Source organism: Podarcis erhardii (assembly GCF_964252035.2).
Source record: "Podarcis erhardii genome assembly, chromosome: 10".
Taxonomy (NCBI): Eukaryota; Metazoa; Chordata; class Lepidosauria; order Squamata; family Lacertidae; genus Podarcis; species Podarcis erhardii.
The window spans coordinates 35299413-35317261 of NC_138500.1; the positions used below are offsets into that span (position 1 = coordinate 35299413).

Genomic DNA, 17849 nt, shown 5'->3' on the forward strand with positions numbered 1-17849 from the left:
TGAGGATTACCAATTAAGATCCACCCTCTATTGTGTGGGCAGGTAATCCCTCCCCCTACCTGGCCTGGTTTCCCTGGCAACACTTCCCCCAGGTGGGATTGGACAACTCACTGGGGTAGGCGGGGACCTCCAGGTATCCTACCTGGGGGAAGGCAAAGCCTATGTTGATGGGGCCACTCCAGATCCAGGGCTGCGCGCGTCCACGCAAAGGGCGCCCCCCGTCTTTTAAGTGGGGAGCGGTCATTACTTGATTCAACCTCAGTTTATTTGATTGCATCCATGTCAGTGCTGCCTCCAGTCAGCACTTTAAAATTTCCACAGTCTCCCTGAGTTCTGAGGATGGAAAGAAGTGGTAGAGTTGTGTGTCCTCAGCATCCTGATGATATGCAATCCAAATTTTCACTTGACTTCTCCAAGCAGTTTCATGTAATGTTAAAATGTTAAAAAATGGGGAGGGGGCAAATTAGACCCCTGTGGAACCCCACTAGCCATTGGCCATGGGGCAGAGCAAAAATCCTTCAGCACTACCTTCTGAGTGGGACCATCCAAGAAGAACTAGACTCACATTTCTGACCCTTAAGGAGCCTGACCCCAGACTAGAATGGACCTAAGTATTTACTAGATTCAGGTAGGTTGCCGTGTTGATCTGAAGCAGTTGAAATATTAAATAATTGCCCAGTAGCACCTTATCTTCTTCAGGTATCTGAAGAAATGTGCATGCACACAAAAGCTGGACAATTTTTTAATTTTTTTTCTAAGTATTTACTGTTATCCAAAACCACCTGGAGTTGATAGAGCAGGTGTCAGCCTATCACATTGCTCAAAAGGACAAATTGGTTGTCCATGGCCAAAGGATCTAAATTTGTTTTTATGTAAGAGAAGGGGTGTGATCAGTTTCCTCTTCATTTACCTGTCAAAGACTGGTGTCAAGGGGCTCGGTGATCCACCATAATGTCTTTTGGGGAATATATAGAAATTATTACCTTTTGCTCATACACTGAAATCCTAGGATCTCAGCTAAAGTTTTTGTAGTTTTAGGTAAATGCCATCAAAAACAGTGTAACCCAGGTTTCCATCAATTAGTAGGTCCTTAAGTCATATATACAAATAATTAACTCTGTATATAAAATTGAGTAGACTATTAGTTCCTATAGTTAAGACTAAAAGTATTTTGATTGTTCAAATATGTGCAAAATCCTACCCTCATTTTAGCATTAAAACTGTGTTATTTGGCTGTGTTTCTGTACATTTTCATTTGTTGGCAGCTTTGGGAACTATTTAAAGAAAATGAGTTGGGTAAGAAAATGTTTGTGTCTGAATTAGCTTCAGTAAGCAATTAACATAATCTGCAGAGCTGCATTCAGATGAGACCACATATTTGCTGAGGTTTATGTTCCTCCTGTAGGGATGAGGCAGGCTTCCTGAACTGTAGTAGAGGGGGGAAACCAAGCCACCAGAACTTTCTGACTCAGACTATTGGCAAAATTGATTATGGAAATAGTATCTTGATCTATTTCAGTGTGCTCAAATCAGATACTTAGAAAGACTATGCCAAGCATCATACAGTTGTTGACAAGACTTTCCCCTTCCTCTTGTAACAGAACAATGAAAACGAAACAGCTTTACACTGTGCAGCCCAATATGGACACTCAGAAGTAGTAGCAGTTTTGCTTGAAGAACTTACAGATCCTACAATAAGAAACAGCAAGTTAGAGACTCCATTGGATTTGGCAGCCTTATATGGCCGTCTGCGAGTAGTGAAGATGATCATCAATGCATATCCAAACTTGATGAGCTGTAACACAAGAAAACACACTCCGTTGCACCTTGCTGCACGTAATGGTCACAAAGCGGTTGTACAGGTGCTGCTAGAAGCTGGAATGGATGTCAGCTGCCACGTTAGTATACAATTTCTAAAATTATTATTTAAACAAAGTTTTGTTTTGTTCCATTTAGATAAAGAGATGACATTGTTTTTCATTATGTTTCATTGTTACAAATACAAAGTACAACCTACACTTTGCAACTGGAGTGGCTCTATACTCTATACTGCCAGGAGCATATTATACCAGTGTTCAGTGTCTCCTTGGCATATTTCAAATATGTGTTTCTGACATATATATATATATCAGATGCTTCCTCCTTCTCTTCCATATTTTCTATGGTTTCAAAGCTCATTTGAAAACAGCTGTTTCTGTGCATCCAGCAATAGGTAAGAGCAAATAAACGTGTTCTGAGGGGGTGTTTCTCAGCTTTATGACTTCCTTCAAAGTTATGCTCAGTTACTGATCCTCAATAACTTTTGGAGACAACATGAAGTTAATTTTTTTGGGGGGGGGATTTATTTAGTGGCTATGAATAAATTGAGTTGTTTTCATTTATGGATTCGAAACAGGGGAAAATTTTGCTTCAGTTGATCATGTTCAATACCACATCTTCTAATATCTGTGTAAAATTATTTGATGACAAGTAATAAATGACAAGTATACTTCTAAAGTGTTTCATTGTGGAATTTTGTTTATTTTTCTGGCAAATTAAAATAGGGAAAATGCTTCAGTGATGTTGCTTTGCAAAAGAAGCGGAATATTGAAAATTATCTGAATAATAGGTATATAGAGTGCTGCCTTATACTGAGTCAGGACATTGGTTCATCTAGCTCAGTATTGTCTGTTCTGACTGGCAGTGGCACTCCAGGGTTTAAGATTTCCCCCCAACTCACCTGGAGACCAGGGACTGAACCTGCAACATCTTGCATGCAAGGCAAATGCTCTACAAATTACTGTATTTTTCGCTCTATAGGACGCACTTTTTCCCCTCCATTTTTTTTTAAATATATTTATTTAATTTTACAAAAAAAGAAGAATTAATTTCAAAACCACAAAGCCAATCACAAACATGCATCAGTATACAAAAAACAAATTAAAAATAAAAACTCCAATTTTTAAATTCATGTTTACATAGCAATCTTTCTTGACTTCCTCCCGCCTCCCTTTTCTGTGTTCCTCTTTGTCCAATCAGATACAGCAAATCCTTACCCTCTTTCAAAATTTCTGATTATTAAAATCACATCTATTGTGTCTCCGATCTTTCCTCCTTATGTTTGAACACCTTTAACATATTGTTTACTTTTGACATAATATAACTTTAATCTTTCACCCTTTTTCTATTACATTTTTGCATACTTTTTAACACTGTATCCCTTATGCCATATTATTTTTATATCCAACATCATTTTAACATTCGTCAATTTTGCAGTGTTTCTGCAGATAGTTCTTGAACTTCTTCCAGTCCTCTTCCACCGCTTCTTCTCCCAGGTCTCGAATTCTGCCCGTCATTTCTGCCAATTCCATGTAGTCTGTTACTTGGATCTGCCATTCTTCCAGGGTGGGCAAATCTTGTGTCTTCCAGTACTTTGCAATGAGTATTCTTGCTGCTGTTGTCGCGTACATAAAAAACGTTCTATCTTTCTTTAACACCAATTGGCCGACTATGCCCAAGAGAAAAGCCTCTGGTTTCTTAGGGAAGGTATATTTAAATACCTTTTTCAGTTCATTATATATCATCTCCCAGAAAGCCTTAATCTTCGGGCACGTCTGACCAACATTTCTCATAATTATCTTTAAATAAGTTCAAATTTTTTGCAGTCATGTTAATCCCTAGGTATTTCACTTTCTTAGCCACAGTTAAACCTGTCTCGTTCTGAAACCCTTCTTTTTCCTTTGATGTTAAATTTTTCTCTAAAACCTTAGTTTTTAGCTTGTTTAATTTAAATCCTGCCACATGACCAAATTCTTGAATCAGTTCTAAAACCCTTTTCGTACTAGATTCTGGCTCCTGTAATGTCAAAACCAGGTCATCTGCGAAAGCCTTCAATTTATATTGTTTAGCTCCGACCTGAATTCCTTTGATCAACCGATCCCTTCTAATCATGTTCAACAGCACCTCCAGGACCGAAATAAATAATAATGGAGAGATAGGGCAGCCCTGACGTGTTCCTTTTTCTATCTTAAATTCTTCTGTCACCACATTGTTAACTATCAATTTTGCTTTTTGTTCTGAATAGATTGCATCTATACCATTTTCAAACCCCTGTCCCACTCCCATTCCCTTAAGATTTTTCTTCATAAAACTCCAAGAAATATTATCAAAGGCCTTCTCCGCATCAATAAAAATTAATACTGCTTTTGTATTAATATTCATTTGCAACAGCTCCAATATATCAATTATGTTCCTTGTATTGTCAGACAAATGTCTGCCTGGTAGAAAGCCTGCCTGATCCTTATGTATCACTTCAGTTAACACTTTTTTTAATCTGTTGGCTAAAATATCTGCAAAAATTTTGTAATCCACATTTAAAAGGGAGATGGGACGGTAGTTCTTAAGTTGTGTCTTTTCAGATTCTGTTTTCGGTATAAGTGTGATGAAAGCTTCTTTCCATGACTCCGGCGCCTTCTCCCCCTCCATAATTTCATTGCAGACCTCCTTTAGTGGTTGAATTAGATAATCTTTCAAAGTCCTATAGTACTTGGAGGTTAGTCCGTCCGGCCCTGGAGACTTGCCCAGTTGCATATTCTGAATGGCACCTTCAATCTCCTGTTCTGTAATTTTGTAGTTCAACATCATCTTATTTTCTTGAGATATCTTTTGTAATCCATTAGTTCTTAAAAATTGGTCTATGTCAGTTTCTTTCTGTGGCCCTTGAGTATAAAGTTGTTTAAAGAATCTCTGGAAGCACTTTCTTATCTCCACCGGATTCTGAATATTTTCCCCTTCAATCTCGAGATTTGTAATCGTATTTAACTTCTGTCTTTTTTTCAGCTGCCACGCTAATAATTTTCCACATTTATTAGCTGACTCAAAAGTCTTTTGTCTCATTTGCTTAATTTTCCACTCTACTTCCTGGTTTATCAGTTTCATATATTGTACTTGATATAACTTAATTTCTCTCAGAATCTCTTGTGACTTTGGTTTCGATCTTAATTTCTTCTCTCCTTCTTTTATCTTCTCCAAAATTTTATCCTTTTTCTCATTTTGAGATCTCTTTTTTATTGCATTCTGTTGTATCAAGAACCCTCTCATCACCGCTTTGCTTGCGTCCCAGATTACTCTTTTTTCAACCGTGGTTTTCAAGTTTACTTCAAAATAGTCTCTCAAGGTCTTTTGGGCCTTCTTGACAATCTCTTGATCTCTTAATAAGGTGTCATTCATTTCCCCTCCAAAAATTAAGGGGAAAATGTGTGTGCGTCCTATGGAGCAAATGCAAGCTCCTTGGCTTCAGCAATAGCAACGCGAAGCCTCCAAAGCGCAGAGGGAGCACTCCCTCCACACCCTGGAGACTTCGCGTTACTTTCGCTGAAGACTGGAGAGTGAGAGGGGTCCCCTGGAGAGCGAGAGCAACCCCTCTCGCTCTCCAGGCTTCAGGGATAGCCACCTGAAGGAGAGGGAGAGCTGCGCAGCGCCCCTTCAGCCAAGCAGGAAGAGAAATGGAAGGGGCTCCGTTTCTTATGCCGCTTCGCTGAAGGGGCGCTGAGCAGAGAGGGGGAGAATTTTTTTTTCTTGTTCTCCCCCTCTAAAACAAGGTGCATCCCATGGTATTTCCCCCCACAAGCTATGGTTTGTTCATAGAAAGAACCATATCTCTCTCTATAAAGTACAAGAACTACAACTAGGAATGAATTCCATATTTCTACTCTGCCTGTAGAGCATATTGGGCATGCTTTACCTTATTGGGCGTGCTTGAGTGTCTCAAGCAGCAATATTAATAGTGTGGTACTAACCTTTATTTAGAAGCTACAGTGTTCCAGACAGACAAAACACATCAAGTGTGAAAGGAAAAGGTCACATTTGACAAATTTGTAGGAGGGCTTTTTTTTTTTTTTTTAATATAACTCTGAAAGAGGATGAGTGAAGCAATAGCCGTAATATGACATTTACTGCTGTTGATAAATTGGTTTTCTATAAACTTGTTGACATAAAGAATAAAAGCATTTTTTATTAAAGACAAAGAAGTAAAAAGTAATATACGGTAATCATGTATCTACTAATAGTTATTGCACAGATGTTAATTTTTTAAGCCAAGTTACAATAATCACTCTTTTTATAATGCTTTATTTGTCAGTTATTCTTGATTATTAGTATTGCTTTAGCCATCAGTTTTCCCAGTTTTGTTTTCCCAGTTTTATGCTTTTCTTTCTGTTTCAGGACAAGTTTTATTTCTACCATGTTCCCACAACACTTTATGGTGAAACATTTTACTTTATTTTCCAAGCAATATTCTGTTCTTCTATTTACTTCATCACCTAGGCATTTCAGCCAGAACCACCATATATAGAGAACCCAGTCACTTGGCTTCAAGGTCATTTGCCGCTTCATTTTTGAAGCTCTCACAACCCAGGCTGAGCTCTGTTTGTGGCCCTTCCTCTCTGGTAGGTCAAATATCAAACCTTCATTGTGGGCAGTAGTTAGTAATTTGTGCAGGGTTATTTCTTTCATAGAAGAGCCAGCCGATGAAAAATTGAACCCAACTTGAGTTTCCAGGTGAGAACTCTCTCTGAATGATAGGTAAGCACAGAGTTGTACTGCTGCATACTCCCCAAACAGAGCCAGGATTGAAAACCTCACCCTTGATAGTAATGACATTTTCAGTTACCAAAACAGCTGAAGTTGTCAAGTAAGCCCAAGTCTACACTATGGTCTAGTATTTTCTCTCAGGCTCTGTACATTACCAGAGTGGTAATTTATTCTATCTAAGGCTAAGCTACTGCTCAGTCATTCTACCAGAATATGGCATACCTTCATTATTCAATAGAAAATGTTTTCCTTGTTGCAGAATAAGCATCATGAAATACATCCTCTGTTCACAAATGAACATAGGATATTGTTCAACATACAGTTGTTGATGTTAATTTATAATATCTTTATTTTGAATCTTATGATTTATGTGGAAATTGTTAAATTTGGTTGTGTGCTTTTTGATGTTTTGTTTATTGTTTATGACTACTTTTGTTATGTTGGTAGTTATGTATTTTTATATGTTGTAGGTCACCTTTTGCATGGTTTTAACTTTGGGAAGGCAGCATACAAATAAAATGATTGATTGATAGATTGAAATTTCAAATGAATCTACTTTTAGTGACATGGCCATCCTAATAATTCCAAGAATTGTGACCTCAAAAATTCATTTATTACCTGATTGAAACACAGACTGGGGCAATTCTGAACTTCCCTAAGAGTACACTAAGCTCCATTTACTAAGCATTTCACCCAAGGGTGGGCCTGTTTGCTCTCATCTGACCAATGCATGGGGTGGATTGATAATGTTTATTTTATAATCCAAAACTTCATTCCACACCTGAATCCCTCCCTAATATTTTTGAAATCAAAGATCAAAGTGTTTGAGCCCATGGTCACCTTTTATTTAAGATGCATTTGATTAGCATTTTTTAGCTTACATAGAAAGTAGGTATAATTTCATCCAAATCTGAAGTTTTGCTGTAAGAAACTCTTTTCCTTTCACAAAAAATGACATGTTTCTACTTACTCATTTTCCTTGATCATAAATAGAAGTAAGTCCTGAATTTGCTTGATGTCCAGGATGCACTGTATTCTTATTTGCATAGAATGAAGCAATTCTGTCAATCGTAAAGGAAATACCATAATGGAAGCAGGCTTATGTATGTAGTATGTATGTAGTATGTATTTATTATTAATTTTCCATACCGCCTTTCATCTGAGGATAACAGGGCAGTTTACAATATAAAAACTCAAAAATACATAACATAGTAAGTTATCACACACACACAGTTTAAAAAAACCGTAGATTATTTAATTAGCCAAACTGGGACAAGAGGAATGTTTCTACCTGGCATCTAGAGATATGTAATGAAGACGCCAGGTGAGCCAACCTGGGAAGAGCATTCCACAAGTGGGGAGCCACCGCAGAAAAGGCCTGTTCTCATGTTGCCACCCTCTGGACCTCTCACGGAGGAGGCACGTGACTAAGGGCCTCGGATGATGATTGCAGTATCTGGGTTAGTTCATATGGGGAGATGTGGTCCTTGAGGTATTGCAGTTTGGAGCTGTTTAAGGCTTTATAGATCAAAACCATCACTTTGAATTGGGCCTGGAAACTAATTGGCAACCAGTGCAGTCAAGCTAGGATGGACATTATATGCTCAAACCATCTTGCCCCAGTGAGCAACCTGGCTGCTTAATTCTGCACCAGCTGAAGTTTCTAAACTGTTTTCAGAGGCATCCCCTCATATAACACATATCAGTAATCTAATCCAGAGGTCACCAGAGCACAGATGACAGAAGTTAAGCAATCTAATCCAGAGGTCACCAGAGCACAGATGACAGAAGTTAAGCAATCTCTGTCCAGATAAGGGTGCAGTTGAACCACCAGCCAAAGCTCCATGCTACTAAGTCCACCTGAGCCTCAAGAGACAGCAGTGGACCTAGAAGTACCCCCCACTGTGTATCCACACCTTCAGAGGGAGTGTAACCCCCTCAGGAACAGCCAACCTCCCATCCATCTGGCCTAGGGAACCACTCACTTACAGTGCCTCAGTCTTATGTGGTTTGAGCTTCAGTTTAATGGTTCACATCCAGTCCATTACTGAGGTAAGACCATAGCCTTAGCAAAGACACTAGATGTTTGAATTACAGTCTTATCTGTCTGTCTATCTGATCAACATATGTCCAAGAAGCTTACAATAAATCTAATAATAAACCACAGAATTCACTTTATGTATACAATTAAATATACAGGATCATGAACAACATGAAACAGCCTTTAAACAGCTGATAAAAAATATTTTATTCAGGCCAGACTCCCAAATGCCTGCTGAAGTAAATCAAACTTGTCTAATGAATTTTCTGGGAAGAAATTTCTATTACTGAAGTGCCGCCACTCCACCACTAAAAAGCTCTTGCTCTATGTCCCAGTCAGAGTATGGACACATTGAACAAGAGGCCTCTGAGAACTGTAGTCCAAGTTGCTGTCGTACATGACTGAATTTGTAGCAAATGTGGATACTGCTATTTTGTGACAGATTGCTGCCTGTCTAGCAAAAGAATGGGGGGGAAATGGAAGACACCATTTTCTGGTTAACACACACCTGGAGGAGTGGAACAGAATGACAGAGGCAGATTTAGGGGAGTGCCCCTGGTTTACTTGCACTGGGCACTGAGCCAAGAGATTGCCACAGGGGGTGCTGCAACAATGACAAACAATGGAAGGTGAGAGGCAGGGGTGTGCCGAATTTTGGTGTTGCACAGGGTGCACAGTGCCGCTGAAGAACAAGGAGATACATGGAATGGAGCAGAAGGTGAGTCTCTTATCACACAACAAATAGATTTAAAATGGGATATATGACCATGATTCCCTGTGGGATGGTTCCATGGGTTATGGCTGGGGTGATGGTTTTGGGGATATATAGCTGGGCAGAGCATTTGAAAGCAGCTCTGATATGTTTTGTTTGCTGCTGTTTCTCTAAGTTGTGTGTGTGTTTGTTTGACAGAACAAAGCTGTCAGAGTCATGAAGTGTGCTTGGCAGGGGGTTGGATTTGATGGCCCTTGTGGTCTCTTCCAACTCTATGATTCTATGTGTTGGATCAGCAACCCAAAAGCTTGAAGAATTTGTAGGTGGTTGGCTCTGTACCACATACAGTTCAGGCATACTATGTTTAAAGTGGGCAATATGGGGACCCCGCCCCCATATATACAATTATAGAGCTACATTAAGAGCTTTGCACCAGACTCATGACCAGATGTGTTGGGGTTTTTAATTTTTTAAGCAGAACATGACCTGTGAATGGAATGGAACAAGCAACCCAGGCATGTCCCAACCCTAACAGCACAGGAGTATCCCAACCCTAATAGGAAGATACAGTATTACAGACACCATTTCCAGAAGGAATAATACATCCACATACATGTGTTGAATGTATTTTGTGGTCACTGACTCTTAAATGGGTGTATGATTTCCATACTTCCCATTTATTGTGTTCTAAATGCTGTACTTTTCAAGATTGTAAGTGGACAGTGTCAGATTCATATGGAACTAAGGGGGACACATATGAAGATTTCTTTTAAGTCTGTTCATATATCACCATTGATTTGGGGAAAACAGTGAAATAATGTTGTTTCTTTGTTTTGGTGAATTGCAGAACATATGAAAGAAGTGATAGAAGTCATCAGGTGACAGATTGAAATGGACTTTCCTCCCACAATGCACAACTATGATACTTGGGAGAGCATTTACAATGAGAAGATGTCTACTACCAAGCTCTGCATTAGCTTGGTTCTGCATTAGCTTTAGTTCATGAACTAAACAACTGCCTGGATTTAATTTCTAATTCCTAAATTGAATTACTTCAGCCATGGAAACCATGGTACTACAGTACCAGAGAAGCATTCCTGACAGGAGTCATGGTTTTGTTTGCAGTTGTATTTGTTATCATTTTGCTTCCCTTCTGATGTTAAAAAGCATGGGTACTATCCAATGTTAATCATACTGAAAGTCGACCCACAGAAAGCAAAGGACCTAAGTCCATTATTTAATGTCTACTCTAAGTATAACTTAATTGCCTATTACCCCATTCTTCTCACTTTTTATTTCAATTTTTTGTAAAAGTATTGTTACTGTTTAAATTATAGCGAAGTGTGTTTGTATTAATATTTATTTAATTAAATGTATATAATTACATTTTGCTACATTATTCTATATTATTATATGGAAATATTACAATATTTTCTGTTACACTATTCATATTTTAGGAAGCATTAATAAAAGGCGCATTTTTCTATCAAGTAAATTAAAAGCAACAATAATGTTCTGTTTTGGTTTCTCTTTGTGGGATGCTTTCACAAATGTGCATCTTAAAATCACAAGTTAAACCAATCATGGGTTGTTGTTGTTTTAATTCACACTACTTCCCTTTTTAAATCTCTCCTCCCCTAGTTACCAACTTCCCCCCTTCAAATAATGCCAACAAGCATTTACTACCAAACATTTATCGTACATGGTAATAGCAAGCTAATTCTGTAAATATCTATTTTGTCAAACAACCCACAAACGAGGAAGGTATCAGCAAAATCCTAAATTTTTCAGAATTCCTTTTACCAGTGGACACTGGAGGAGACCTTCTAGCATATATATTGGGATAAGGGATACTACTTAACACATTTGCAGAACAGTTAAAAACATGAGAATTCATCCCACTAGTACAACATCATGTTCCTTGGTGGGAGCTACTAGCACATAAGTGGGCATAACAGCACTATTTGCATCTGGTTTGTGGAAGCAAATCAAAGAAGCCACAAATACACAAATATCCTAATACAGAAAGTCCAGAAAATAATTGCTTGGCTAGGTGGTCCATCTACTAGTTAACAAGTTGCTTGCATGCACACTAATCTTCATTTTGAATTTGACTGACTCCCAATGCAGAACAATTAACTTGAAGTGAAACAGTCTGTAAGTTACAGGTTTTTAAAAGTATAAGCATGCAAAAAGTGATTAATTTATTTTAACCTGCCAAGATTGACCTTGTCCTTGAACCACTTTGGATGTTTTTTAAAAAAAATCATGTATACTTTTTCTTTTAGGATTTTCAACTGGGAATGGTGTACAAATGTGTGGTCATGAAAAACAGTCTTGTTTTATAAATCATGAGTTTCACAGCAGTAATTAAGAGTTTAAGGGGAGGGGGTTAAGAATAAACAGCTTCTTGCATGTGCCTAAAAAGCATCTCCTTTGGATGCTTAAACTATTAACATGACCATGCAGCACCTTGTTTACTATACTAAGTCAGAGGACCATTTATGGAGAAATGGTGATCATATTCAGATATCAGTTAAGCATTACCAGCTGGCCCAGTTGGTATTTTGAACCATGTAATTATGAATGTTAGCATCTTGTTTGTGTTCTGAGGACTGAGTCTCACTGAATTTATTGGAATGTACTCTTTGCTTAAGAAAAATGCATATGATTTTGTTATATTCACACACAATCAGTGTCCCGTTCTATAGTTTATAGTGATAATTAATAAGTTAACAAGTTATGAGATATTTTCTAGTAAGTTAAACTATTTAATTATTGTATTTAATTTCTTTCCAGACAGAAAAAGGGAGTGCACTGCATGAAGCAGCTTTGTTTGGAAAAGTGGATGTGGTACGCATTCTGCTAGAAACAGGTAAATCATAATTATTCTCCAAATGAGTTGTAAATAATCTCACACTTTCCTAATTTCAAACCATGTTATTTAGTCTTATCTGGTTGCTATTTCTTGCTGAATACCAGTAGGGTTCTTGTGGAACAAACTGTGTTTCCAGTTGCCATGTGTCCAGACAGACAATGTAGTTGAACTAAGAATGTTTAATGTCCTTGGAGTATGTCTACTGATGTTAAGGCAAATGAATAGCTACCTTTCCTCTCAGAGTAACCCATAAATGAAGCTGTTCTGCCAGGCATTCTGTAGCAAAGGCTATTTTGTTTTGTGGTGAAAAAATGAAAAAAGAACAGTTTTCAGATTTCTGTAGCCATTTGACTTTTATGTAGTCCATAAACGTATATATGAGATTTAGGATACTAATTAGTACATTTTAACAGCTTGTATTGATATCCAACATGCCATCAAATAGCCTTACATTAAATTACTGGTCTTGATGTTTTGCATTTATGCTGAAAAATATTTTATCTAATAAGTTTAATCTTTAATTGTACATACACAATTTCTATTTTAGGAATTGATGCCAACATAAAAGACAGTTTAGGTAGAACTGTTTTAGATATTCTCAAAGAACACCCATCACAACAATCACTCCAAATCGCTGCATTACTTCAAGGTAAGTTCTGTATATATAATGTGTATAAGATATGATTAAATATATGCATTATATAGGAATGTATAAATATAAAATTTGTGTGTACAAAATATATGAGAATTTTTGCAAAGTCCTTTGGTTATATGTATTATAGTATATTCTAATATTTCATGTCTAATCATGCCTTTACCAAAATGTTCACTTACTGTAATATAAAAATGGGGTATCTTTATAGGCTTGGTTTCAAAAATTTGTACTTCCTATTTTAAGAGGCAATTCAATGGCACTTAACTTTTATCATTTTCAGATGCAATGCAGCACTCTTTGCACTCTTGTTTATCTTTGGGAGTGCTGATTGCTCATAGATGATACCAGTTGCGTGTTGAGATCCCGAAACCACCCCCTTGTCGATGAATGAGACACAAGGACACAGATATTAGGTTAATGTTATTGGGCAAATTTTGGCCACAACTTTATTGGTTACAGAATGTGAGCAGTATTGGCTTAGGCATTGGAATTGACCTGGCTATATCTGACTCCTGCCTGTCACACAGGGAGTCCGGTAAGGGTCAACCACCGATAGGAGGAGCCCCGTTGATGCAAACCAACTCGAGCTCCCCCAGGGTTCCCGACGGGGTCGTGGCATGCCCCTAGCCAAGCCCTGGACTTCGGACAAGATCTACACCCCCGGATTCCTTTAACGGAATACACTTAAGCTTGATGGGGCAGGTGATGGCCATACCTCCCCTCCCCCATCATAAGATTAACCAATGCCTAACTGCCAAACCTTACAAAGTTGTGACGATTGCTACGAAGTAGGCGAAAACCAAATGGCCCATGCCAATCTGCCAAGTGGAAAAATTCCTACCAGGCCCCTCAGCGGCAACCAACCACGGTCCATAGCAAGGCCAAAGTAGAAACCTGCAAATTAGGGAGGGCAGGAGATTGAGGAAGCTCTCTGGCTCTTGCCTCTGTTTAAATGGGGCCCAGCCACGCTTCCCCACCAGTGGATTATCTGTGGGAGTGCTGATTGCCTGTAGATGATACCAGTTGATAAGCTGGTGTTGCATCGTATAATCAACTTTACATTTAAGAGATAATTGAACTGGATATATGTGTTACTGGGTATGATGAAATGTTTCTGTGCGACCATGCTCTTAAAAAGTAATATATATATAATAAATGATGTAGATGATATTGTTGAAATGTGACATCCTTTTATAAAATACTTCGCTGGTAACCCTGAAGAATGGATTTTGTTTTGTATCTTTTTACTTTTAAAAAAATTGTTATATATTGAAAATTAATGAATATAGATATAATGAAGTATCTTACTGATATAATATTGGATTTAACAAAGTGAACCCAAATGCAGATGAGCATGGAACTTTCAAAATATAGAAGGACTTGGATGAGTAAGATTACATTGACATTTCTGCTCAGACTAAGAATGAGGCACAATATATTCTAAGTCTTTGGACTATGCTCCTGTAATCAGAAAAGAAAATTGATGCTTTTGAATTTGCTTTGAAAGGGAGAAATAATTATTTATACAACTTTTGAATTAGACTTTCAAATATTGAGCTGTTTTGCTCCACTGTTATGCTCCAATTAATTTGCCTTTCTTCTTTTTCCTTTGTATGTATGATAGCAACTCATTCTTACCATTATTTATTTTAAAGCCTGCCACTGTCATATTCTTGCAAAATTTATAGAACTCCTAAGCTGATGTATTTACATATGTTGTATAAATGATTATATCATCTGCAACTATCCGTATAAGTTCCTTCTTCTGAATTACTATTCCTTTAATTCCATTTGGCTGTCAAATTGCTAGAAGGGTTTGAGTGATATTACAAATAGGCTGGCAGAGGACTCCCATGTCTTGTCCTTCTACTGAGCTGAAAATTCTTAGCTTTACTGTTAATGATCAGTGATGTGTTTTAACTCAGAATAAATTATATAAATCCATCTACCAAAATGCTTAGCTGGATGGGGGGCAGGGATTTATTATGCTGCTAAATTATTGACAACACTTAATTTTCAGGAAATGCATTATAAAAGTTTCCTTTTTTTACTAGATTTTTTACTGGTATTTTTATAGATGCTAAAACTGGCATGGGCCACATAATATTGGGCTCATTTTCTATCTTTTTATTTACATAGAGCTGCCACATATACAAAGCATCCACCCAATGCCAAATTAGATTTGAAGAACAGCTAAGTTAATATGTGAGAGATTTTCTAAAGCTGTCTCATTAGTCCCTTGAAATTCAGTAGCTCATTCCAGCTGAGCCTGCTTGTATGCCATCCATGGCTGCATTCCCTCGCATTTCCTGTCTTGAAAGAAGGCAGCTGTGTTTCACTAATCGCAATGCCTGTGTTAAGTCTGCCCTTCATTTCTTGCATATTCTCTGATTGCCTTGTTTTACAGCTGAGTTTCTCACCATTTCAATGAACGTGTAATCTGGCAGATATACCACTCCTTCCAGAGCCTAATCTTTTAAATGAAGAGAAACCTATTAATTTGTGAAGAAAGAAGTGATTAAATGATCCTAGATAGTTTTAGTGGAAGCTCTATCCTACTCTCTGTACCTTGCTTCACACTGCTTGTGCTTAAATGCTATAACAAAGTCATGTATGTAGCACAGATAGTCACTTAGCTTTTTCTGTGTCTTGTGTGATACAGATTGTTAGGCCTTTGCCTAAGGATAAACATGAAAAAATTTATACAATGTGACAAAAATGGGGCAAACTGGAACAGATACACCCACTCACACCACAGCTGTGTTTTCGCTGCCTAGGGCATTGCTGCCCATAACTTCCCCATAGGAAAATAAAGCCTCTTATTACCTTTTGGGAAAGGCCCTTTTTCTCTTTGGTGTGCCACCATTATTAGAAGGACTGAGACAGAAAACAGGAGACAGAAGGAATGCTTTTTTGTTTCCTGTGTCTCTTAAGATTTTCTAGTAACCGCACCATACTTCATTGGGAGTATGTTTCACTGATCTCAGTGGAATTTATACCTGAGTAAACATGCATAGGATTAGGTTGCATGTCTTAAGACATCCCATTTTAATATCCTATAATACTTCAAAACACACACACACATGTTGCATTAGGATAAATGAGGGAAATTCAAAAATAAGTAAATTAGATTAATTTAAGTATGGTATATTTACTTACCTGTTTATTTTTTACTACAGAATACATAGAAACAGGAAATGCCACAGTTGCAGAGGAACCAATAGAGGAATGTCCAGTGACAAATCATCAATCCTGTGTTTTGTCTCCAGAGGTTTCTCCTACGCAAACAAATAAAAGTAAATACTCTCTAAGAATTATTCTATAATAAAGTATGTTACAGAACTATTGAGAAGCACAGTCATTGTGAAATTTTACTTCTCATCTAGATGAACAGTTCTGTAGTGTCAATGAAAGTCAAATATATTCTAACTAACTCGCTTACTTTGAATGTGTTAAAGCATGGAAATATGATAATCAATATTTCTTTATGTCCTACCAGGAGCACTCCATATGTTGGAGGCTAGTCAAATAGCTGACTTGTACTGGTTGTTGTCTGGCAAGAATTCAGACCCATCTTTACTCTTTAGAAAGTCAGTCATCATTAGTGTGGTTATTTCCTTGGCTTCTTGCAGCCCTTTACCGTCAAACAATCCAATAACCTTTTGCTACAAGTTATAATTTGTAGCACTCAATTTCCCTTTCCACACCCTGCTTTACCTTAAACACCTCTTGCTGCCAATTGCCTTATTAGCGGGGGGAGTGCAGCTTGGTGAGGATCCAGGTTTGGTTTTGGTGTAGTGCATCAATCTCTTCCTGTGCAGCATCCTTCCACAGATGAGCACCAGTGGCTGGTATCTGCTCAGTCTCTTCCCAGGTGGAAGGTTCTAGGGGTTGTATCTTGTGAGGTAGGACAGTCGTGGAGCTGGGATACCTTTGTTGAGTCTCACTGAGCACCTGACAATCTGGCTGTGAAACCTCATCCATCTCCTCATCACTCTTTAAGGCAGGGATCTTGTCATCAGTCTCCTCCCCTCTGGTTGCACTGCTTATTGGAATCTGCAGATGTGGACTACAGCCGTAACTCTTGTTATGTCAGTCTCCGGTTGCGTTTTTTCAGGATATGAACGTGGCAAACCCGGAAGTGTATACTTCCGGGATTCGCCGCACGCACATGCACAGAAGCACTCTGTGCACCTCGTGTGAGCGCAGAAGCACTCTATTGCGCTGCACCTGTGCGCAGAAGTGGCGCTCTAGTTGCGGACTTTTCGGGGTGCGAACGGCACTCCGGAACGGATCAAGTCCGTAACTAGAGGTACCATACCATACAGAGGTATTATACATTAATTCATGGCTTGTTTTTCTTCCTCTGACTCATCTGAAAAGTCTGCCACCATTGCTTTCTTGTCAGCTTTCCTGTGTTCATCAAAATGAACCACATGTCTTGTGCTAACTTTCCCAGTACTCAGTTCTATTACTTTGTATCCTTTGCTTCCTGGAGCATAGCCAATCTGGATAGTCTCTTTTGCTCTGGAATCTAACTTGTGGTACAGAGACATAGACAGTACTGCCAAACACACACATGTGTGTGACAGGTTAGGTACTCTTCAGTGCAAAAGTTCAAAAGGTGTATGTGTTGTTTCCTTGGTTGGCAGTTTGTTTTGGAGATATATTGCAGTGGCTGCTGCATCTCCACATGTGCATTTGGGAAGACCAGAGTCATTCATTCAGCATGCACCTAGCAATTTCCAGATCTAAACTTTCTAACACGCCTCTCTTGTTTTATGCCTTCCTTACTCAGGAGAGTTTTAATGTGGTGCTAATTTCAAAAAAACAAAACTGAGTACATCTGAGTGATGGGAATGTACTTTTGATCTGGAAGTTATACTTGTGCTGGCTATGGAGTGAAAGTGTGGGAAGCAGAGCTCATCCGCAGCTCAAAAACCCATTTCTGAAACCCAGTGAAAATCAATAAAAAGTATGGTGCTTCTGAACT

General features: G+C 38.2%; 1 protein-coding gene across 6 annotated transcripts in view; it reads left to right on the forward strand.

Moving 5' to 3' along the window:
• ANKS1B (ankyrin repeat and sterile alpha motif domain containing 1B) overlaps positions 1–17849 on the forward strand; it is a 332378-nt gene that overhangs the window by 34980 nt on the left and 279549 nt on the right. For all 6 annotated transcript variants that reach the window (XM_081878201.1, XM_081878197.1, XM_081878206.1 and 3 more), the window contains 4 exons: positions 1602–1898; positions 12123–12198; positions 12749–12850; positions 16036–16152. In XM_081878201.1, the coding sequence (XP_081734327.1) occupies positions 1602–1898; positions 12123–12198; positions 12749–12850; positions 16036–16152 (592 nt within the window). The remainder of the gene's footprint in view (positions 1–1601; positions 1899–12122; positions 12199–12748; positions 12851–16035; positions 16153–17849) is intronic.